At 43.7% G+C, this 24215-nt stretch overlaps 2 protein-coding genes across 3 annotated transcripts in view; both read right to left on the minus strand.

The window, feature by feature from the left end:
* Nucleotides 1–3116: 3116 nt before the first annotated feature.
* On the minus strand, nt 3117–5372 carry NPM3 (nucleophosmin/nucleoplasmin 3). Of its 2 annotated transcripts, none has more exons than XM_014461865.2 (6): nt 5215–5372; nt 4839–4924; nt 4476–4595; nt 4289–4382; nt 3549–3673; nt 3117–3263 (listed from the first exon to the last, which is right to left on the minus strand). In XM_014461865.2, exons 1-5 carry the CDS (start codon nt 5318–5320, stop codon nt 3558–3560), a joined length of 522 nt encoding a protein of 173 aa, XP_014317351.1. In that variant the 5' UTR covers nt 5321–5372; the 3' UTR covers nt 3117–3263; nt 3549–3557. The 2 variants fall into 2 exon arrangements, with proteins under 2 accessions (XP_014317351.1, XP_006095923.1); XM_006095861.3 differs by having other exon boundaries at nt 3117–3456.
* A 951-nt stretch (nt 5373–6323) lies between these two features.
* Nucleotides 6324–24215, minus strand: part of MGEA5 (meningioma expressed antigen 5 (hyaluronidase)) — a 29072-nt gene continuing 11180 nt past the window's right edge. Inside the window, 10 exon segments of the mRNA XM_006095870.3 lie at nt 6324–8486; nt 9568–9727; nt 13372–13564; nt 13842–13927; nt 14618–14722; nt 15680–15765; nt 18913–19087; nt 19454–20067; nt 20527–20685; nt 23440–23724. Of these exon segments, the coding sequence (XP_006095932.1) occupies nt 8350–8486; nt 9568–9727; nt 13372–13564; nt 13842–13927; nt 14618–14722; nt 15680–15765; nt 18913–19087; nt 19454–20067; nt 20527–20685; nt 23440–23724 (2000 nt within the window). The 3' untranslated portion in view covers nt 6324–8349.

A 24215-nucleotide genomic window follows, 5' to 3' on the forward strand; every position in this document is an offset into this window, starting at 1 on the left:
TCCTGGAGTGGGGGTGAAAGCCAAAGCTTCTGGCTCCGATCAGGGTCCAACCAGGTTCTGGAGTCCCCAGAAGGTTCTGAAGGCCCTGGGCGGAACCTCTGTGATCTTAACCCACCCTCCTCTCTCTCCCCAGAGAAGATGGGCATCTGGGGCCTAAACGTGTGGAGGTCAGGGTTTTAGTCCTGCTCCTTAACCTCTACCAAAGGGCCTGCCTCTACAGGACCAGAATTCCTTTACATTTGGAGAACTTCCCCTGAACTTGATCCTCTTCAGTTTGGGGGGATTCTTCTCATCTCCCCAAAAGCCTGTGTCTCTAGAGGGTGCAGATGGGGACACACCCTAACCAGGCCCCAGGTACAGCCTGGGCACACTCTGTGAGTGACAGATGCAAATACTCCTCAGGGGCCCCAGCAGGCTGCTCGCTCCCTCCCTCACTCCCTTGCTAGCCTCCCAGCCAGCTCGCCCGCTCCTTTATCTTATCAAAGCCCCGTAATTACAATTGCTATTTTGTTTCCTTGAATCTGCAATCAGAGCTCCCTGGCCCTGATGAGGGAGCGCCTGTCAACCTGATGGCTGAGTGACAGCCCGGCCACCTTTCCCGGCCGCCCCCACACTTCGCAAACACAAATACTCCCTCTCTCTCTCTCTCTCTCTCTCTCTCTCTCCTCTTATAAACACAAACACACACTCCTCACCAACACAGCTTCTCTCCGCAAACACACCCTCGCGGGTACCCAAACACACACCTTCAGCCTCTTTCCAAACGCATCCCTCGCCCGGGCCCACCTCTGGCCCCTCAAATCCCCCCCCAGCTTGCGCAGACCGCCGGGACTGGCGCTCGCTCCACCGCGCGCCTCCTGCGCCCGCGTTCAAAGCGCCGCGGACTCTCCGCCGACCCTTCAAATGCAAATCGTCGAGACCGCCTTAAGCACTTCGGGCTCCGTCTGGGAGTCGTTCCCCGTCTCCGCACCAAAGGCAGGCCTGCCTTTCCCCCAGCGGTCTGCAGACCCGGTGTGCGCCTTCACCCCTCTGCGCTCTGTGGCCGAGTGAATTGGCAGCGCTCCTACTGTGCGCTGAGGGTGCAGGAATGGGAATCGAGGAGAGACGGGGGCGAGGAGGGAGAAAAATGAATTCCTAGTTCTATCCGCGGGGCGCCCGGTCAGGCTGGGAAACTTCAGGACCGAGGGGCAGATGTGGATTGGGCCCCCACTGAGGGCAGCAGCCAGGAGGGGACCCACCAAGACAAAAGTCAAGGCATACAATGAGCCATCAGCGGCGTCGCTGGAGGTAAATATTTGAGCTGAGCCGTGCGCAGGGGGTAGCTGGGTCGGCCTTCCCCCCTACCGAGCCCCGAGAGATTACTTTTCCCAGCGTCCAGCGGGTCTCCCGCGCCTCCAACCGTGCACGTGCCAAGGGCTTTGGAGGCTGCAAGTGAGAGGTAGGGAAGAGCTCTAACAGGAGCCCTTCCAGTGAATGATGGATGAACAAACGAATTAATTCAGTTTTAGTAACTTATCCCCTCGCCTTCCGCCCAAACTTCGGTGGCCCAGACCACTTGCGGGGCACGTGGGCCCCAGCAAGCCTCAAGCCCCTAAAGAGGCGACGTGGGGGAGCGACACAGCCACCGGTTGTTTCACCCTCGCCCACCAGAGGGCGCCAGCTTCTCCCTCTCCATCCCTCTACTCCAGCGGTTCTCAACCTTGGCTGCACATTAGAATCACCTGGGAATCTTTTTAAAATCCTGATTTCTGGGCCTCATCCTCCGGAAATTCTGTTGCTTTGTTACTAATGTTGTGGCCCCAAAGAAACAGAATTTCCGGAGGATGAGGCCCAGAAATCAGGATTTTAAAGGTTCCCATGTGATTCTAATGTGCAGCCAAGGTTGAGAACCACCGCTACTCCCTGCTGTGGGAAGGTGACTGGTTTCAAGCCTGGCTGCCCCATCCCACCGTGGTTCCTGGTAGAAGCTCCTCAGGAAAGTCCTCTTGGCGAGGAGAAGGGGGCCTGCGACCCTGATCACTACAAAACAGAGGGATCATCTTCCGTTATCTTCAATTTAAGGAAAAAGGGAAGTTGTAAACTGGGCCTCTTCGCTCCTCACCACAAAGAGGAGGGAACCTCTTCTAGGGGATGTGTTGAGGAGGGAGTGCTTTCCAGAGACATTCTCTCCAAAGCTTACCTCAGCTGGCCCCTACCAGCCCCTTCAGGTTATCTAGGGACCCCTCCTACTTGCGCACTCATCTGTGGGAGGGAGAGGGCCTGGCCCCACCAGGCACTGTTTTCTGTCCATCCTCAGCATGTCTGGCCCCAGGCTATCTCAGGAGGGAACCTTTTATTTGTTTGTTTGTTTGTTGGCATTGAGACACCCCCACCCCTTCAACACAGCTGCTGAACTGCTGACCCCAGAGTCGGTCACATAGACAACACATCACATCAAGTAGATCCCTTTCTCTTCAGGGCACAGCAGCAGCCAAGCCCCAGAACCAAGTGATTCCAGGCACCAGAGCCCCTAGATCAGGCGGAGGTGTGTGTGTGAGTGTGTGTGTGTGTGTGCGCGCGCGCAGAAACCCCTTAACCTAGGAGGCTGAATCCCAAGGGCTCCTCTCTGCCCCCATATGCCAGGCCACCAGGATTCTGGTTTCCCTGTCACCCAATCTGGCCAACCCCCTCCATCTGGTCCCTGGAATCAGGTTTCTAAGGGCCCAGATCAGCTCGGAGACAGTCTGCACAGCTGAAAGGAGGAGCAAAGACTGGCCTCCTCCCTACCCTGAGTCCCCTCATGGGGCTAGAGATGCACATTCCTCGGGCTGCTTAAACCCCCTTATCTGCCCCCCTGCCCATCAGCCTGAGTGCTGACAGAGGCCCAGACCCCTTGTTTGGATGCTGATAACCTCCTGGGATGGCCCTCCCCCACCTGTAGGAACTGGAAATGGGTTTGGTGTTGGGAGGTCCTCTTCTAGCTAGGCAGTTTGGGCCTAGGCCTGGCCTAGGGATAACAGGATCCCACATTTCTTCACCCTCCCCCAGGCTTGGGGCCACCCTCAGTGCTGCCACAGTGCCACCTGGTGGTCCCTAGGGGAATGCCAGCCCAGCAGGGAGAGAAGCCACACAATGAGTTGCAAAAAAACTCTACACCACTTTATTTAATCCTTTATCCAAAAATGTAAAAAGTGTTTAAAATATGTAGTCCTGAGCTTCAAATGCTGACCTCCAACCTCAAAGGCAGTAGGGAGAGAGGGTCAGGACAGTTCAGAGTTCCACTCCTGGAGAAAGGGAAGCCCCAGGCATGGTACAGAATTAGAACATCAGGACCCTATGGAGAATGGGACCCCCTTTCTCCTAGCACCAGCCCAAGACCCCATCCCAACCCCCCTCTTCAATGAAGAAGACATTTAAAATTCTTGATACGTGTACAGCAACGTGGTGTATGGCATGTATGGCAGGCAGCTAGCTGACCTGAGGAGAGCAAAGAAGGGATCAGCATCTAGGCCCTCATCTGCTCCTCCTGCCCTCCCAGACCCTGCTGGGCACCCTGCCCTCCCACTCACCAAGGAGGGCTAGGGCCTGCCCCTCTGTTTCTTAGCAGGCAGAATGGGGCACAATTCAGCTTCCTCATTCTCCTCACTCCCCTCTTCTTCGCTCTCTTCATCCTCAGAAACACTGCTTACAGTAACTGGTGTACACACAAGCAGTAAAAGGAAGGGAGATGGTTAAAGCCAGGTCTCCTTCATATTATGTTATTCATTCATGCACTGTGGTGCTAGGCAGGGCCCTGAACTCCCAGCGCTTAGTCTAGATGGGAACAACCGCACTAGCCAGTTTGGCTCAGTGGATAGAGCATCCACCTGCGGACTGAAGGGTCCCGGGTTCAATTCCAGTCAAGGGCACATGCCCGGGTTGCGGGCTCAATCCCCAGTGTGGGGTGTGCAGGAGGGAGCTGATCAATGATTCTCTCTCATCACTGATGTTTCTACCTCTCTCTCCTTCTCTGAAAATAAAAAAATATATATTTTAAAAAAAATAGATGGGAAGAACCTCAGATACTAAACTGGGTGACAAAGAGCCAAAGGGTTACACATCACTGGAGCTGGAGAAGCTGAGACAGGTTCCATGAAGGAGGTAGGCATGCGTAGGACAGAAAGTGAAGGACACATCATGCAGAACCTGTATGGCAGCTACACTGGGAGATAAGGCTGGGATGGGGCAAGAGTGTGGAGTCAGGAGGAGCCAAAACGGGGAGGGGAGACCTGATGGAGAGTCCACTGACGGCAAAGGAGAGGACTCTCACCAATCTGGTGCCGCCCAGTGATCCGCACAGGACCAGAACCTGACTTCAGGCGGAAGGTGACAGGAGGTTGAAGCTGGAAGTCATCCAAACTGAGCTGGGAGAAAGACAAGGAGGAAGGTCTAGCCCAGTCCTTCCCTCCTCCCCCCTCCCGCCCTTCCCCCTCCCCAGGCACGGCCAGGGAACTCACCATGGGCTGGCAGGACAGCCTGAGGTTGGCCACGGGGACTGCAATCTCCTGGTGGTCATGACTACGGGCCACAACTTCTACCACATTACACTCATCTTTGGCCCCCTCGGTGAGGCAGAGCTGGGAAGGGTACACAAGACTTTGGGGCCTCCCGAAGCAGGTGGTGACAACACAGTGGAGGCATCTACCCTAGAATTTGCTCAACTTCAGGGGTCTCTCTGAATACCTGGCCAAGGGAGCAGGCGATTGGGGGTTTGGGCAGAGGTGACTCCCCCTAAAGAGGTTGGGGGCGGGCTACGGGCAGCGGCCCACCAGTGGCTCAGGTCAAGCTATCCACCACCACCCCCACTCCGCACCCCTCACCATGGTCAAAGCCAGCACGTGCTCCGCATCATCCTCTTCCTCTACCTTGAAGGTGAAAGAGCGGGTGTGGCCGGAAAGCTCGCAGCCTGGAAGAGATAATGGCGTGAGTGTGCATGATTGTGAGGGGTGGGGGGCCGCTTCCCCAAACTCCATCACGTGTGGCCATGGACTGACCGACCACCATTTACACGCCCACTTCTCCGGACACCTGGGCGCTCAGCCCTGAGCCCGCCCCGCACACCTGGGCAGGGGTCGGCCCCCACTTCCGCTCCAGCAGCCGCGTGCGAGCCCCCTCCGTCCCCACCGATGCCGGGCACCCCCTGCACCCCTTCCTCTCCCCGCCCCAGGACGACCCTCACCCCTCCTTCCTCAATACCGAAGAAAAAACTGTCCATGGTGACCGGAGCTGGGGCCCGCAGCCCCCCGACACCCCCGGCCCGGGATCGGCTCTCCGGACCCCAAGACGCTAACGCGGCGGCCATGCTGCGAGGGCGCCCGGGAACCCCGCCCCCGACACGTACCGGGGAACCCAGCGGCGCCGCCGCCCCGCCTATTAAAGGGGACGCTCGCCTGGGCGGGGACCGGAAGCGCTGGGCCCGGGCTTCCCCGCCCGGCCTCGCCCGGGAGCCCGCGGCTGCGAGAAGAGACTACGGAAGCGTGGATTTGGGATTAATGCTCCCGTCGCCCTCCTTACAACCACCAAGGCTTTCCGGGGCAGCTCCTACCTCCATGTTCTCCAGCTCGTCACACCCTCTGTCTCCATCTCTCCCAACCCGGGGTAAACTTACGGTCAAAGGGAAACCAGATATAAAAACGGAAACCTTTCCAATTCCCCCAGCAGAGGTGTTTCAGGGCAGCATTTTTCTTATAAAAAGCAAAGGAAATGCGCTCATATTTGCATTTGCTCCGAGTGAGTAGCCTTAAGTGACATTTTACCTCCAGGCATCTCGTACCCACATCACTCGCTCTCCTAGATACGCTTCCAGCTCCAACGACCTTGCAGCTTACTATCCAGCTGGCTTATCTTCATTGAGCTTCAGAGGCTGGCGCTTGCTAGCAGGACTAACTCCTGCAATCTTTCGAGCTCCTCCCAAATCATCCCAGAACGTCCTTCCCCTTGGACTCCTGTCTCATAATTTGGACGACTCTCCCCATCTGTCACCGTTTAATAAAGAACCACACAAAGCATGTTCCTTATCCTGTTGGGTGGCAGGAACTCACTCAAACGACTTGCTCCCAAGTTAAAACTGGCAAAAGGGTGGCTAGGCCAAGAGCCAGTCTACTTTTCTTATTTTTTGCCTTGCCTTGGGAAAACCTGAGAGGTCTTTTACTGGAGATGGGAGGAGAGGACTGCCTTCAACAGTCAGTCCTTAACTTGGAACAGCTATGAAGAGGGAGGAGGAATACTTGCTTGCAGGTGAGGCATGAAGGGCAGGAGAAAAGGTAGGAGGCAGAAAGAAATTAGGTTTACACAGTACACCACCATACACATTCACTTCAAGTTTTATTTTGCCTCTTGCATGATCTTCACATAATTTACAGTTCATTTTCTACAGGAACTGAGCTGTGATCTAAACAATCAAGGTAATGTCATTCCAACCTTAATAAATATTCACAACCATAGAAGGTAGCATAGCATTTTACAATCCTACAGTGATGAATGTATAGGCCTGGACATCTGTTTCACAGTTAGCATCTGTGACCAGAAGACTAGCCAAAGTTATTAAAAGCCAAGAAAAAGCCACAAGCGAACGCTAAAAATCTTGATTCCATAGGAGGTTGGCCCTGAAATCCTCCAGATAAAATGCCACAATTGTTCACTAGTGTAGAAAATGTATTTAAAGAGAAACCCGTGACACTAAGCCACTTAAACCATTATCTTGTAGAGATATTCCTTTCACACCTCAGCCCTTAAAAATTCAAACGTGGTCCAAGCTTTCCAACATACTATATCCTATCAGTTAGAGGTTTCTACCCTGAAAATGAGAAGGCCTCCTTCCTTTCCTCCCTTCATCTCACCCATTCAGTGCCACTCATGGGCCTGGGTTGGAAGTCACTAGTGGTACCCCTTCTAGGTACCACTCTTGAAGACTCTCTCAAGGCCCATCCTGATGGAATCCTATCAAGAAAAGTATGTTTCAAGTTTCCTTCTCCTTGCCCTTTCCTTCTCAGCTCAAAGTTAATCAGCTGATACAAAGCTACAGGGAAGCTGATAACAAAATACTGTTATGGATCTATGAAGAAGTCAGCCAGTCATAATGAAAAAAAGAATCCTGCAGAAATTACCTGCTAGCCTCATGCTCAGAACCCTTAAATACACCAAATCTAAATTAAAATACATGAAGCTCTCAGAATCTGTGGCTAAAGGAAAAATTAATCATTAAGTCATTGATTAAAGTATACTCATTATTTGTCTCTTTTAAAAATTCGATACAAACATGCAAGAATTAGGCTGTGATTTAATAAAACCAGTAGTAACAGGTCTTGAAATTAAAGGACAACTGATCTGAGGGCAAATGGGACCAATCAGTCCCTGAACCCTACTTGACAGATGTCAAACTAACATTACACATGCTGACCTGTATTGAGGTTAATTTCTAGAAGTGACTGCACTTGCAACAGATTGAGTCCTATGAAGTTAGGCTCTTATACCCAAAGTGGTTGTGGCCTAGCTTAGGTGGGAGGCACTTTAAAAATAAAACTTCTAAAAAAAAAAAAAGCCTAAACAACCAACCAAAGACAAAAGAAAAATTCACTTTCCATTGATTTATATTATTCAAAGTGCCATCCTGAATCACACCTTTCATTTTCAAAATGAAAAAAAATTACAAAACCGGTAAACACAAAGGTAGGCAGATCACAGCTAGTTTATATACAAAAAATTTACAAGCTTGTCATTTTTAGGCTTTTGCCACAAACAAATGCACATTTGTCCCTACGAAGCACAACATGCCTGAACCAATCATCACTACAGGAGACAATTGGCCACAGCTTTACAAAAAGCAGAATAACTGCCCAAAATTGAAATCATTTATTCAGCTTATACTATGCCACAACCATCCGACTTGGAATTTCCACCCTGAAGGCTCTGAAATCCACTAAAATCTTTCTCATCTCTGCCATGTCCCCAAAGAATAAGAGACATTTCATTCAATAAGCCAAGGAGGATGACAAATGATTTTGATTACTCTAAGGTGAGAAATGCAGAAAACAGTGCTGACTAGACTTATTGAAGACCCCCTTCCTATAAGCCCATGTAAGAGGTCTTGACACCTAACACAAGACCCAAAAAGGGGCCCACATATCTATTTCATATAGGATTTGCAGAAGTACTATCTTCTAACCAGTGAGTAGTCTCAAAATATGATGCGTGAGTTTTACATAGTCTTCTTTGTTTCCAATCCCAATCGGCTGATCTGTGGCCGCTCCAGAGGCTGAACTGTATAAAGACCCCCACCACCACCCACCAGGTGAAGTTAAGAGACTTTCAGACAGTTCATAGTGTCAAATGTCACAGGCTTCGACCAAGTATAACCACATCCTTTGGAAATCCTTCCATTTTTGCAATTTCAAAACAGCCTAACTTGCTGTAAAATTCCAGAATTCTTTTATCATCTGGTCTCACTTCACAGAAAGCCCCCCGGGAGCCTAGAAATAAAACAAATAATCAAAATACATTAATAAGTAGAATTGTGGATATAAATTGTGACTACTCTTTTAATATATTTCAAACAAATCATAGTGGGAACTTGTCTATTAGCCTACAATTTTTAAAATTTGTATTAATATTAAATGAATATTAATAATGATCATTATTAAATACTGCAGTGATAACTATCTTAAATGATGGATATGTTAACTAGCTTGAATGTGGTTATTTCGAAATATATTCCAAATCATCAAATTGTACAATAAGTATATACAATTCTTAACTGTCAAATATACCTCAATTGAAAAAATTCAACTGTAAGTGAAACTCTTCTCCAGAAGGAAAACCTTTTGGGGAAGAGTTTGTAAGAGACCTGAAAGCAAAGGATATCTCTGCTTAACATTTTAATTTTAAGTTCCAAGCACAACACTAAGAATTACGCAGAGTTGTTTAAATTATCCCACAAAAGGACAACACTGATTCAAATGATACAAATATGCAACAGGTGCATTCTCATGTATCAACAACCCTCTAATGAGGGCTCAAAAGCTGCCCACTTTTGTATTGTCCAAAGATTACAGATAGTTTTTTACAATTTTAAAAGGCCGTTTAAAAAGCATTGCAACAGAAACTGTATGCAGACCTTAAAGCCTAGCATACTTATTAACTGGCCCTTCACAGAAAAAGACTTCATACTTATGTAAAGCCACATATTTTTGAAGGTTCAGTTTTCAAGCTTGGCTAAAGCTTGAAAAAAACTGGTGATTGCATTCCTAAATGAAATTTCTCCCCAAGGTTCATTTAACTTTCAACGATCATTTATGAGTCTTCTGGCAAAATAAATATAACCTCAGGTGTTCACTTCTCGTTTACTTGAGGCTCAAAATAAGCATTCATTGTGTAAAAGAGAAGCCTTTTTCAATGATTAATACTCATGCAATTCTTGCACAATAATTCAGAAGCCAAATCATAAATGGTGGTGAATGGAATGTACGTTCACTATAATTCACTTTTTAACCTAAAATATAGTCCTGTCCCCACCTAACCCAAACACCAGCAACTCCACAAATATGTACTCACCATTAGCCTTCAGTGAAGATAGGAGGCAAGCCATCATGCTTTTGGCTACACTTGGGTCAGTTACTTTTTTATGAATATCCACCTTTATCAGAGAAGGGAAGTTGGCAAGGAAAGTTTCTGGCAACACTTCCTGCTCTTCATGGAAACTCAACATTATTTTCTAAAAATGAGAATTTTCTAAAAATTAGAATCTCTTTTGACTTTCAGTAACCACTCATTCTATATTTATATCCCAACTACAGAACTCAGTAACAGGAAAAAAAATAATATTCAATAACTCCTCCAGTCATATAGTTATCACATGGAGAATTAATTAACTTATAGTTCTAGCTAAAGCATTTTCACTTTTTAAAACTTTGTCTAAATATAGTATATGCTGGATTGGATCTTGGGACAGAATATTGACTTTAGTGGGAAAACTGGTGAGTAGTGTAATTTATAGTAATGTACCAAAATTGGTAGACTTGGCCAAATGTAGAAAATGGGTGAGGAATATAAAGGAACTCCGTAGCCCTGCCAGCATGGCTGAATGGTTGAGCATGGACCTATGAACCAGGAGCTCGCCGTTCGATTCCGGGACAGGGCACATGCCCGGGTTGCAGGCTCAGTCTCCCAGTAGGGGGTGTGCAAAAGGCAATCAATGATTCTCTCTCATCACTCATGTGTCTCTCTCTCTCTCCCACTGATATCAATAAAAATATATTTTTAAAATAAATAAAGGAACTCTGTATTATCTCTAACTTCTTTAAATTTAAAATGATTCAAAATAAATTTTCTTTTTGGTTAATCCTCACCCGAGGATATTTTTCCCATTGATTTTTAGAGTGTGGAAGGAAGGGGTAGAGACAGAGAGAACATCTATGTGAGAGACATCAATTGATTGCTTGCTTCCTACACGTGCCCAACATGGACTTGACCAGAATCGAATCTGCACCCCTTCAGTCCATGGGCCGATGCTCTAACCACTGACCAAAACTAGCTAGGGCCAAAATCAAATTTTAAAAATTTGTCAGGTTTGCATAAAAAATATGAATGTGCTTAACACTGCTGAACTGTACACTTAAAAATGGTTAGGATGGTAACTTTTATGTAATGTATATTTTATCACTTTTTGAAAATACTATTTTTTTTATTGATTTCAGAGAGGGAGGGGAGAGAGAGAGAGAGAGAGAGAGAGAGAGAGAGAGAAACATCAATGATCAGAGAGAACCATTGATCTGCTGCCTCCTGAACGCCCCCACTGGGGAACGAGCCCGCAACTCGGGCATGTGCCCTGACCAGGAATTGAACCTGGGACCCTTTAGTCTGTAGGCCAACGCTCTATCCACTGAGCCAAACCAGCTAGGGCTACATTTTACCACTTTTTAAAGAAAATTTGTTAATAGACACATTTTATATGGTCATTCTTTTTATGTTCCTATGCTGAAAACGGTAATTGTCAGATATGGAGCAGCAACACATCAACAGCTCAGTCACCAGCATGCTGCAGTCAGTGTCCATGCAATCCTTAGTGAGGCCACTCCCAACCAGCCTCTTATTACAAAGCCATCTGGCTAGGGGCAGAAGGTAAAAAATAATAAAAAAACCTACAGAGAGAATGTGAATGCACTGGTGTAGGGAGAGTTTCAGAAAAGAAGAGGAGCAAACTAAGAGTCCAATATACACCTGAAAGTATTTATTGAACATAAAAAATTATCCTTAAGAAGGAACTATTTTTTAAAATGCATGTGTTGCCCAAGCTGGTTTGGCTCAGTGGATAGAGCATTGGCCTGCAGACCAAAGGGTCCCAGGTTCATTTCTGGTCAGGGGCACTTAGCTTGGTTGCAGGCTCCTCCCCAGCCAGGGCCCTGGTCAGGGCGCGTGCAGAAGGCAACCAATCGATGTGTTTCTCTCACATCAATGTTTCTCTCTTTCCTTCTCTTCTACTCTCTCTAAAAGATCAATGGAAAAATATCCTCACGTGGTATTTCAAACAAACAAACAATAAAAATGCATGTGCTGGCCCTGGCCAGATAGCTAAGTTGGTTAGAGCGTCATTCTGATATGCCAAGGTTGCAGGTTTGATCCCTGGTCAGGGCACATACAATAACCAAACAATCTCTATATATAAAACCCTAATATGCAAATAGACTGAACAACCAAACAACTAGTCACTATGACATGCGCTGACCACGAGGGGGCATGTGCGGAACATGGCAGGCGTCGGCTGCAGCAGGATGCTGGAGCAGGTGAGGCGGAGCACCAGACCAAGGTGGGGTGCTAGTCGCTGTTATGGGATCAAGCCTCTATTGGTTACTGAAAATTCTTTGCTCCGCACACCGCAGTCCTGCCCAGCACTCGCTCGGCACTGTCAGCAGGTGTGAGTGGCAGCTGCCAGCCCCAATTGCCTCTCAGGACTTCTCCACCTCCCCACGCTCCTGAGGGGCGATCGGGGCCAGCAGCCACCTCTCGCAACCGCTGCTGGTGACGGCCCCACTCGCACCCGCTGCTGGCACTGGAGCCACCACTCACACCTGCTGTCAGCGCCCGGCATCGTCAGCGAGTGCGAGCGGTGCCTGCTGGCCCCAATCGTCCCTGAGGGTTTCTCCACCTCCCCTGCTCCTGAGGGGCAATTGGGGCAGCAGCTGCCGCTTGTACCCACTGACAGTGCCAGCCCCACTCACACCCTCTGCTGGCGTCGGCCGCAATAGCTCCTCACTGTCAGCAGGTGTGAGTGGGGCCGGCGCCATCAGCACGTGGCAGCAGCGGTGGGAGTGGGGCTGCTGGAAGACAGGGGACGGGGGTGGAGGGGGCTGTGGCAGGAGGGGCCGGGCAGGGACATGGAGGATGGGCTGAGACCCGCCCCTGTGCCCACCGCAGCCTCGCGGCCCACAGTTCCTTTCAAGGTGCATAAATTCGTGCACTGGACCCCTAGTGAATGCATAAACAAATAGAACAAAAAAATGTCTCTCTCCCTCCCTAAAATCTTCTTTACAAAGTGATGTGTGAATAAAGCTAGTTGTGGGTAGATATATAAGTAAAATAGTGGGGGGGTTTTAAATGCATATGCAATATATAAACCAAAATAATCATTAATTGACCAATGTGGGGCACAACATTTTTTTAGAGGAAATATTCACTATAGTTGGAACAGACATAACAAGTGCTCCTATCAGAAAGCAGACTCTCAGAAGCTCATCCCTATTGTTGTTTAATTACAAGAATAGCATTACTGAGAAAGCCAGCTTAGCCTCCTGACAACCAAGCAAATGTTGTCCTACACTTGTCCTGAGTACCCAGAGAAGAGACCATAACATCCTTAAGTCCGGTGCTTCAAAACAGGGAGAGAAAAAAAGGAAGGTTGTCTATACTGTGTTTTTACCCAAGAAAGTATTATAACTATGCTTCCAAATTAAAAACAGTCCTAACAATGAAGGAACAGAAGAAAATAGCATGCTAAGAATAAGCCCTAAGCCCTAGCTGGTTTGGCTCAGCAGATCGAGCATCGGCCTGCAGACTAAAGGGTCCCAGGATTGGTTCCGGTCAAGGGCACATGCAGGATTGTGGGCTCGGTCCCCGTAGGGGGCGTGCAGGAGGCAGCCAATCAATGATTCTCTCTCAATCTCTTTCTCCCCTCTCCCTTCCCCTCTCTGAAATTAAAAAAATAAAAAAATAAGCCCTAAGATTCTTTTCTATAAGAAATTCAGGAAGCACCGAGATTTTAAGATGGATCTACTTTAAAAAAAAAAATTTTATCTGCTTACTTTTTAATAAGTACTTATTCAGTAAAAATTACTATAGTGGAATTCTAAACCTGTGCATTACCTCCGCCTCAGAGAGTTCTTTGTCACCATTTGGTTTGGTATACTTCTCTTGCATGAAGGGAATCCAGGAAATTTTACATTTTTTAATGAAGGGAGTCACATCTACAGTGCCCAGGGCATAACCACATATGCCATCTTCATCTTCTAGGACAAAGCAATAATCCAGGCTGAGGGAAAGCAGCCCTCCTACTAACCTGCTCCGAAGAAAAAAAGCCAGAATGAGTTTCTAAGTTACTAACACAAAATACAGACTTCAGTAATGTTAAGGCCCAAAGTATTTGAATGACAATCTATGGAAACTATACTCGGTATATGAAAAAAACTGGAAATACACACATCTTAATATTCAAATTTTATTAAACGTGGGATTTCTAAAAAACTGTATTTCCAGTCACCTCCCCTCAACCTTTATCAGGCTTTGAAAAATCTCTACTTCCCAAATCCAACCAATCCAAATACTTGATCACATACTTGTCTCCAATAAGGTCAGGCTGACTTTGAAAAGGTAAACCCACTCCATCGTCATACATTTCTCTGCAAATCTTGTACACGGAAGCCTGAAAATATAATCCAGTTAACTAACACATCAAGAAAATTGGCAACATCATTTAACAATGTGATTTGTAAGTCAGACTAGACTTCTAGGACAGGGGGTAACAAAATGCCTGGCCTGTCATAATTATCAACCTTTGCTGTTTTAAATAAAGATTTGCTCATTGAATCATAGTTGTAAAATCAGTAGAAAGTAGCATGGTTATAGTAAACACTGAAAAGTGCTTTGTAGGGAGTGTATACAGGCAGTTAAGTAGTGGATTCAAAATCCAGCAAACTATAAACTGTCTCTGTTTTCTGAGATATGTTATTGTCTTTAAACAGGCTTTCTTTGCTCTGTTGCTAGCCTGTAGGCATTTCCCAACTGAAAATTATAGAATACTAATACATTGGAGAAAATCAGCCAAGGACAACATATCATTTAGACACTCTGACTGTTTAGTAATTTCAACTCTGAATACATTGCATCTAATTTTTTAAGGGAGGAATTAAAGAACTTAGCACAAGATAATAAGAGTCTAAACTCCTTAGGTTCTTCCTTAAATATACCCCCTCACCCATGATCAATGTTTAGTTAACTCTACCTAAAGTTCATGTTTTAAGACAGAACTAATTCTTTTAACCATGAGTTCAAAGGAAAAATAGTAATGTGCACCATAACCATACACCAGGTTGGTAGGTAGACAGACAATTACCTCATCTTTAGGAAAATATGGTCTGATAGTATAAACTTTGGAGGTAGGAGTCAGTGGGGGTGGTTGAAAAAAGAGATCATTTGCCCCATCAATTGGCAGCAAACGCTGTGGGAGGAAAAAGAAGATGGATTAGTGTTGGGAAGATATTCATTTCTTTACATGAGTGAACACTGCAGACTACCAACTTAATATTAACTGGCTACTGCAGGCAGACCTAAAGACGAGGGGTGTACTATGCTTTACTAAAATAAACACTTCTTTACTGGGGGAGGGAAGTGCTTCTGAATAGAAATTACCCAAACTGAATTACATAGTTTTAGTGGCTTATTAACAGGGGTTTAAATTTACAGTAAAAAAAAAAAAAAATCCATTCCAATTATGACAAATTTCTTAAAAAAAACAACAATCTCATATAGACCATCTTTCTACTAAAAGATGGCAGAACAGAATGTCAGAAGGAGAGGTTTGGTCTGAAGAGGGTTATCTGTCCAGGAGACGCTTAATCCCCAAAGCAATGCGCTTCAGTTTGCTGTGCGCAGCAGAGCACCTGTTGGGGGGAGAAAAGTAGAGCACCTGAAAAGTCCATGAACAAATTCTAATAGCAAAAATGCTTCATATTTTGTTCACATTTTCATTAACAGACTGTTCTTTCAAGTGTAAGTTTTATTTATAAAATAATTGTGAAAGTATCCATAAGCCCTTTCACCATCATTTGCGTAACTATTCATCCTTTTTGCTCATGGAGTTTCCACTGGCAGACAAGCATGCGCGCATTGTGCATTGCGGGCGCAGATTAAAATGCTGTGCGACCTGCAAAGAAACAATGTGAAGTATACCTAGAGCCGCTGCGCTTCGCAGGCGCGGGGGGAATTGGCAGCATCTCCTTCAGAAATTACTGTGAAAGAGGAGGAAAATTTGATTTAAAATCCAGCTATGTAACTAAATTGAATTTGGGACTAGAAAGCCTTCGGCAGACCAATCCTTCCAGCCATCTGATGCGCAACATAAGGTTTCTCATAAAACAAAGAAAATGTCAATTCAGTTGTGAATTCATATTGATACCTGGAACTCTCCTGCTAGACCGCCTCTAAAGGCCCAGGGTTCTTGGTCTCCAATTAAGAACTGTGCTGAAGAATGACTACGACACCCTGTTGAGATCAGATCCAAGCGGAGAATGTTACGAGAAAGGGGATTTCCTGGGGTCTCAAATGTCCAACAAACAAACACTTTGTGGAAATAGCTCTCTAACAACAATAATCCAGGGTTTCAGGACAAGGCTGTGATAATTTTTTTTTAATTCATAATGGAATTTCAATACTGATGTTCCTTCCTCTGATTACTAATCAATGTTAAGAGTTCTACCCTTTAATTGTTGGAAGGAAAGCAAGTCTCAAATTTGTCTGGGTTAAGTTTATATATTGTCTAGAAATGACTATAAAAATCAAGTCAGCTGCTTGCTCTGTAGTAAAATTACAGTAATTACAAAGTGAAATGAATGAGACAGATAATGAGAAATTTTATTATCACAGCCCATGAAGGAATTAAACCTGTCTGAAGTCACATTTTGAGGAAGGGTACAGGAAAGGGAAAAAGGGGAGAAAAAGGGTTAATCTTGTCAGAAGACTAAGTTCAGCAGAATAAAGGAAATTGTTCATAAGTTAGCCACAATGAGAACAATACATTTTTTTCTAAAAAAAGACAATCTAAATTCAAACTGGCTAGTAATAATACCAGCCTGACAGAACTGAGAACTAAGAAGAGCCAACTGATGCTCCTAATTTGTCCAGAACTAAGACATACTTTTCTTAAAAGTATGACAACATCTGGCTCCTCTGATTGGCCATTATAATCTTTGCAGTGCACTGAACAGATGCTTGAAGTAGCAAGGCTTTGAGGTCCAGAAGTCAGCATTAAGGTTTACCACTTCATCACCTTCATATTCACATGCAATAAAGGCAGCTAACAATAGAGATAATTAAAGGCAAATATGTGGAGGCCAAATCAAAATCACCTGCCTAGTCTTCTGACAAGATAAGCAGCGCAACACAGGTCTTTTCCATTTGAAGACAGCATTCTACCTCCTGTTCAAGTTAACAGTCTCATCATCAGTACAAGGTATATAGTGTGCTAGTCAGACAGTCCCAAAGCAAACCAATTTTTTTTGTTGACAAATCAGGCCCATTAAGAAATTATATCCAGGTTTGTCATTTTGTAGGGGTAGGGGTATTTTTTAAAAAAACATATCATGTAATATTTGTAAAATAAATATGAATAGGGTCAAAATTTAGGCTATGAAGAGAACCTGCCCCATTCCACAGCTCAGTGTAAATTTACACTGCAGCAAAAAACTGTACCTCTCAAACTTTAAGATCAGCCAATTTCCCCTACCCCCCACTTTGAGACTACAATGTAACTAGCACTTCCAACTATTACAATAAAAAGCTGCATGTACGAAGAGCTGTGTAAATGAAAATATGGTTAATGCCTCAGTCGCTGCGCAAACGTGACTTCAGTTCATATCTACTGCCCTTAAATCTACCTGAGCTACCTCACAGATAGAACCTTTCAATTTAAACTAATTAATCATGACGCGCTGTGAACATCTGCCGCTGTCCATCCAATAGTAGTAGACACTTGTGCTGAGGATTCTCCCATCTGTACACAATGGGGAAGAAGATAATAGAAGTCGTTAGTAATCAAAAGTACTGCACAGCCACATTCTTTAAAGGACTGAATGCCAGCTGGATTGGAGAGAGGAGGAAAACAAAGGGTTCTAATTGGTAACTCCCTGAAATTACTACAGAACCATGAAAATACTCTCGTTGTCATGAGCTTTTTGTAAGCTTTTCGAAGATAATCATTTAAAACTAAGATGCTCTGCTTGTACAGCAGCTATCTATATAACTTGAGAAAGCTGCACCATAATTGCACAAAACAGAGGTAAAGCCTGAGAGGAAACAACACAATATCTATATAATCAAGAATTTAATTTTTAATAATTCTTGAATTAAAAGCTGAATATCAAATATTTTAAGATACACATTCTCAAGCTCAATAATCGATTTCAGAGTAGAAATTTAATATTTAAAACCCTACCAGAGTTAATTATAACCCTCTGGCCAGAATCCTGGAAGGCAATTATTGCCATCCAACAACCAACACAGAGGTTTTTCCTGAGCCTAAGAGCAGACATCTATCACAGAAAAGAAGTATCTCTTGGAGCCTTTTAACAAAAGGTAAAAATTCTCTCTTCTACCTGTTGTGCTATATGTAGAGAAACCCAAAGTTCTATATTTTCAAATTAACAATCAGAGACTACTCTTAGCTGCTAATTGTATCACAAGGAAACTTATTTTTTAATATTTAAGAACCCCAAGTATATAGGTAGAAAGTGAGAAATCTCATTGCTACTACTCCTTAATCTAAGCTCACAGTATTTCACACATCTACTTCATAACCAAGACCATGTAACCCATCATAGTATTTGTGACTACTATGAAAACTATGACATATCAGTTAGCCTTGCTGCCTGCTGTGTGCTGTATTGTAAGTCCATTACATATTCCTTACAGCTGGAATGATAACCTGGAAATGAAATGAGGTCTCTGGAGAAACTTGGCCATGCTGGTGCTTTTTAACAAGTTTTAACATTAAAAAAAAAATTACTGTTTTCAAAGGAGACATACAGAAGTCCATTTAATGAACAGAGTTCTTAGGGGACTATAATTCCCATCCCCTGCTAAAACCAATTACTTGGTAGAGAAATAAAGAAAAAGCCATGTGACGTAATACTAAGTAGCACCAGAATAGCCCACCACTAAAGCTCGCATGCGCACAGGGCTGGGAGGATGGCTTCCTCTTGCCAGGCCCCTTAGGTCATTTCAGCAATTGTTCTGTTAAAGGGCATTAATGTTATCAAGACACAGCAAGCAGCAGAGAGCTTACAGAGTCACAATTCATAGTGTCTCATCTCCAAATCAGACAAAAGTGGAATAAAGGGTTCCATCCAGGAAGCATTCAGTCGGAGTAAGTTAAAGTCAGTACTTTCTAACACATTTTCAAGATATTTATGCCGAATTAGCCCAAGGGAGAAAAATCAATGTACTCGATGTATTTACTGAGACTTGTACCTCAAGTCTGCAACAAAGGCTACATGCTTGAAAAAATTCTAGGCAAAGAATTTAAGGATTTGGAAATTTTCAAATTCCCTAAATGTTTTTCTCCTGTGGGATAATCTGTCTTTTTTTCTTTAAGGGACAATATATCTGAGAAGAGATTATTCCTGGTGCACCTACCTAACCACTGTACAAAAGACTTCACCATAGACATTATACTCTTGATATCCCAAACATAGGAGTACATGTCATAAAGGATTGTCCTGTTGGCACAATTGGAAAGCCGAGTGAACATTCCCATCACTAGTCCACACATTTCTTCAAACTTGGCTGCTCGTGACCGCCATTCTTCAATCTATTGAGAATCAATAAAAAGACTCAAAATTTTGCAAGCTTAATAAAATAATCTAGAACAGTTTTAAATTAAGCTGTTTGCTATCAGGTGCCTGCTTAATCTTAGACAATGAAAGTGTGTGTTGACTCAAACTAACAGATATTCCTAAAATAATCAACTTTGACTTTCCTTCATTCCTAACTATAAGGTCAAACTATGGAACTCTATGTACCAGATTTGGTAGAGTGCACATCCACTTTACAGAACATATTTTAAGATCTGGTCAATTTTCTGCCAGTTACCAGTGTACTCGTTTTAATACCTCCTCCGTGTCATCAACATGGGGACCCATCCAAGCTAGAGAAGCAAGTAAGTAAGTACACTCACTTTTTCAGAGTCTTTTCCTTTACAATTGACACTGACAACACTGCTATTTGCTCGAAGCCACTGGAACTCGCGTAACATCTGTGCTCCTTTCGGTCCATGCTCATAAGGTAGGTAGAATAGATCAGCAAGTAACTGCAAATCCTCCAGAGTCACTGGTTCTACAGTGTACAAAGGCTTTTCATTTGGAGCTGGCACAAACTGCTCCTTGTTTATCTGTTCATCAGTCTGCATAGGGGCAATATCACTGATGCAGTCTTCCTGCATAGACATCTCTGGGGATTTTGATTCAGCTATGCTCTCTTTATCAGTGTCCATTGGTTTCAATTCCTCTGCCATTTTAGCTTCTACAATTTCAGTTAATATTTGATTGTCATTCTTGTGGTCTGTTTCTTCTTGTTTTTCCACTACCATGTCCATGGGTTCCTCATCTGACTGTTTCTTTTCTTCTTCCTTGGTCAGAACTGTAGGTTCACCACTCAAGGCTGCTCCCTGACTCATAATGGGCTCCTGGTAAACCGTTGTAACTACAGTTGTGGCATTTAAAGAGGGCGCCGTAACTAGGGGAGTCCCATCAACTACACTTGCTTTAGCTCCACTATGTGCAACTTGCCTACCTACAAAAACAAATTGCCACAAAAATAACCAGAATTAGAAACAGAACAAATTAGATCTAGAGACATTTTCTTATCATATCTGAAACTGGAACCTCAGTTTGAGCTTCCAAATAATATAAGCCCTGAGAAAAGTACAATTTATCTAAAATCACCAGGGAAGTGGAGAAAGAACAGATGATAAACATTCCTAAACATGCCAATACCTATTATCCTCTCGTTTGAAGATCTGCATTTAAAAACAGTTAAATAAGTATTTCAAAATAAATATTTTTAAAACAAATTAGCATTCCATCAAGATAACAGCTATTTACAACCAAAAGATTTCAAAAACTTTACTTTTCTCTAGATCCCTAATCATTTTGCTTGGTGGGCCTTTGACAAGGCACAGTACAAATGTTCTTTACTTTTTGACTCAACCATGTGATCCAACCCCATTACAAAAAAAGGGCCAAAACTCACTGCTGTATTGATGAGGTACTCCAAAATCCTGCAACCATTCTGTTAAAGCTAACTTTAGAGCCATCTGTGGACTATAAAGTACATCAGTTTCAATATCTTCATCACTGCCTTCATTTTCTAACTTTATTTGGATTGATACAGTACTGTCTTCACTGTCAGCTGCAAAACAAAACAAAACACACAAACAGTTCTGATTACAAAAGCCTCCTGACAAGGGGGACGAATGCAAAACACTAATTGTTATAGTACAATCAGAGAAGCAAAGAACCAAAACAACAAACCTTAAACATAAAAGTGCAAGACCCTTCACTGAACTTCACCTAGAATAGTCATATAAATGTATTATTAAATGTAAAATCCCAATTGAAATAAAAAAACAATAATTTTAGAATTACTGGAAAAGTCATTCATAAATGCCCAATGAGTACCAATTATTGGAAATGCAAGGTTAAAGGCACTATGCTTTTCATAAAGAAAGCATTCCCTACCCTTCAGGGGCTTATAACTTAATGGATAAATAATTATGAAAAAATAACGGGCAAACTAATTAAGTGCATTGGGGGAAAGAGTAAAAGTGATTAGAGAGTCCACATATGAGCACAAATAATAGGCAAATAAGAAAGCTCTGAACCAGGAGAGTGGTGAAGAAAATTAAGTATGAACTCTGGGTTGGTATTCAAAACCCTCTATTCTTAGCTATCCTCATTTCCCTTACATGGCCCAGTTTGGCTAATGTCTACTACTTTTCAACATGCTTCATGCCCTGCCTTACAAGAGATAGGAGCTAAGTGCCATGAATACAGAGGAATGGAGACTATATCCCTAATTTTGTGGGGTTTGGTGGGGGAGGGGAGAAGGAGGGTAACAATGACTGAGCTATAAAGGGAGGCATTAATTCAATAAACAGAACTGGAAGCATGGGTACAGAACTATATACCAAATATATGGTGTTGGGAGATGATTTGATTGTGGGTGGTGGGAACTTAATTCAATATACAGATCATGTATCATAGAAATGTGCTCTTGAAATCTTTATGATCTTATTAACCATTGTCACCCCAATTAAAAAAAACAACACACACAACTATATAACTACCTATCACCAAGCATCACAATGTGGCATTTCCATATCCCCAAATGAGCCAAAATTCAAATAACTTTGAATATTCAGTGTCCAGTGTTTCCACCTACAGACCACCAACCCCTTCAATGCCCAGCAAACTCTACTCATACTTTGACCTAGTTTAAGTATCCCCATCAAATTTGCTTATCAAAAATAATCACTCTCTCCCTCTGTGTTCCTACAGCACTTTGTAGGTAATTATTTCAGCACTTACCATATTATAAGTACAGTTGCCAATATACTTTATACAACACCAGACTATGTTTTTCAAAATTAGGGAATACTTTATTTTTTGTACCCTTAGTGCTGGGAAGATACACTTTGCCACACAATAGGTATTTAAATGTTAATGACCCTCCAAGTAACAAAAATAAGATGATCCACTGCCTGTCAGATGTTACTTGTGACACAGACATGTCCCATATCTTTAAGGACAAGAATGAAGACATGTCCAGATTTCAGTTTCTGTCCTTGGTGGGGGACATAGCCATGGAGTAGCATCCTTTTGGGAGAAGCCAGTGATCCCAGCTCAACCTGAGGCCTCCTGAGACCCTGAGAAACAATAAGTGTCTCCTCTCCCCAGAAAAAAAAATGTTAATGAGTAAATAACTATCAGCATTCTCTTACTTGAAAATCAATTTAGAAATTTCTCATAAATAAAAAATCAGTAAGCCAACATTTAAAAAATGAGAATATGGCCCTAACCAGTTTGGCTCAGTGGATAGAGCGTCGGCCTGCGGACTGAAGGGTTCCAGGTTCGATTCCGGTCAAGGGCATGTACCTTGGTTGCAGCACATCCCCAGAAGGGGGTGTGCAGGAGGCAGCTGATCGATGTTTCTCTCTCATCGATGTTTCTAACTCTCTATCCCTTTCCCTTCCTCTCTGTAAAAAATCAATAAAATATATATTTAAAAAAAAAGAGAGAATATGTTCATTAAGCTGAATCTAAAGTAACTCAGCCCTAGCCGGTTTTGCTCAGTGGATAGAGCATTGGCCTGCGAACTGAAGGGTCCTGGGTTCGATTCCGATCAAGGGCACATGCCTGGGTTGTGGGCTCCCTCCCCAGTGGGGGGCATGCAGGCGGCAGCTGATCATGATTCTCTCTCATCATTGATGTTTCTCTCTCTCCCCTCACTTCCTCTCTGAAATCAATAAAAATATATTTAAAAAATAAAAAAATAAAGTAACTCAGATAAGAATATGTAGTCATCTAAAATATCCCATTAATAAAATCACCTAAAAACATAAACTAAATCAGAATTCTAAGGATAGCATAAAGACTAGTCAGTCTAGTAGTCAAAGGTTAAGTGACATTTTAAAAACAAAAACCTGAGGCCAAGAGGTTGTTATTAGGTAACTTGTCCAAAGCCACTCAGCCCTTCTTCTACCATATATGTACACATCCCATTCATAGGACTAAATAACACACCTTTAAAAAAACCTCTTAGCCCTGACCGGTTTGGCTCAGTGGATAGAGCGTCGGCCTGCGGACTGAAAGGTCCCGGGTTCGATTCCGGTCAAGGGCATGTACCTTGGTTGCGGGCACATCCCCAGTAGGGAGTCGTGCAAGAGGCAGCTGATCGATGTTTCTCTCTCATCGATGTTTCTAACTCTATCCCTCTCCCTTCCTCTCTGTAAAAAAATCAATAAAATATTTTTTAAAAAATAAAATAAATAAATAAAAATTAAAAAACCTCTTAAACTATGACAACAAATGAACACTTACTTGCCAATGCCTCTAGTTAACCCCAGCTCTTCTCCCAAGGTCAAGGGTTAAGTAGTATACTTACTCATCACTACATCTTTTCTCACTCCATTCATGTTTGATTTGTACCAGGTGGCAAGGGTATGGATAGCAACATAGTTGGCTTCAAATTCGCAATTTGGATTAGTCAGGACTCCTTTTAACCGTGGGATGAGTTCTGTGGATCTTCCTTTGTATGGGCCCAGAAATAGTCTCTTCTGATCGTAATCATTAGCATGAATGTTATCCCAGATTACAGGAGCTCTCTTAATAATCTTAGAAACCTCTTCGATGGACTCTACTGGAATTTCTTTAGAAACAACTTTGGGACCTAGAAATAATGACATTTTATTAAAAAACCCTCACACATGGTTCTTCAAAATACACCGCATACAACATTTTACTGTTTTTTCTTTGTTATATGTATACTTTCTAACAATTTTTCTCTTTATTCTTTTTAATTGATTTGAGAGAAAGAAACATCAATTTGTTCTTTCACTTATTTATGCATTCATTGGTTGCGTCTTGTATATTCCCTGACTAGAGATCGAACCTGCAACACTCTAGCCAACCTATCTACCAGGCCAGGGCTAACAATTTTTCTTTTTAAAACAACACAACAGCCCTAGCTGGCTTGGCTCAGTGGATAGAGCGTCAGCCTGTGGACCGAAGGGTCCCAGGTTCGATTCCGGCCAAGGGCACATGCCTGGGTTGCAGGCTCGATCCCCAGTGGAGGGCATGCAGGCGGCAGCCAATCAATGATTCTCTCTCATCATTGATGTTTCTATCTCTCTCTCCTTCTCCCTTCCTCTCTGAAATCAA

This window comes from Myotis lucifugus, unplaced genomic scaffold (genome assembly GCF_000147115.1).
Source record: "Myotis lucifugus unplaced genomic scaffold, Myoluc2.0 scaffold_162, whole genome shotgun sequence".
NCBI lineage: Eukaryota > Metazoa > Chordata > Mammalia > Chiroptera > Vespertilionidae > Myotis > Myotis lucifugus.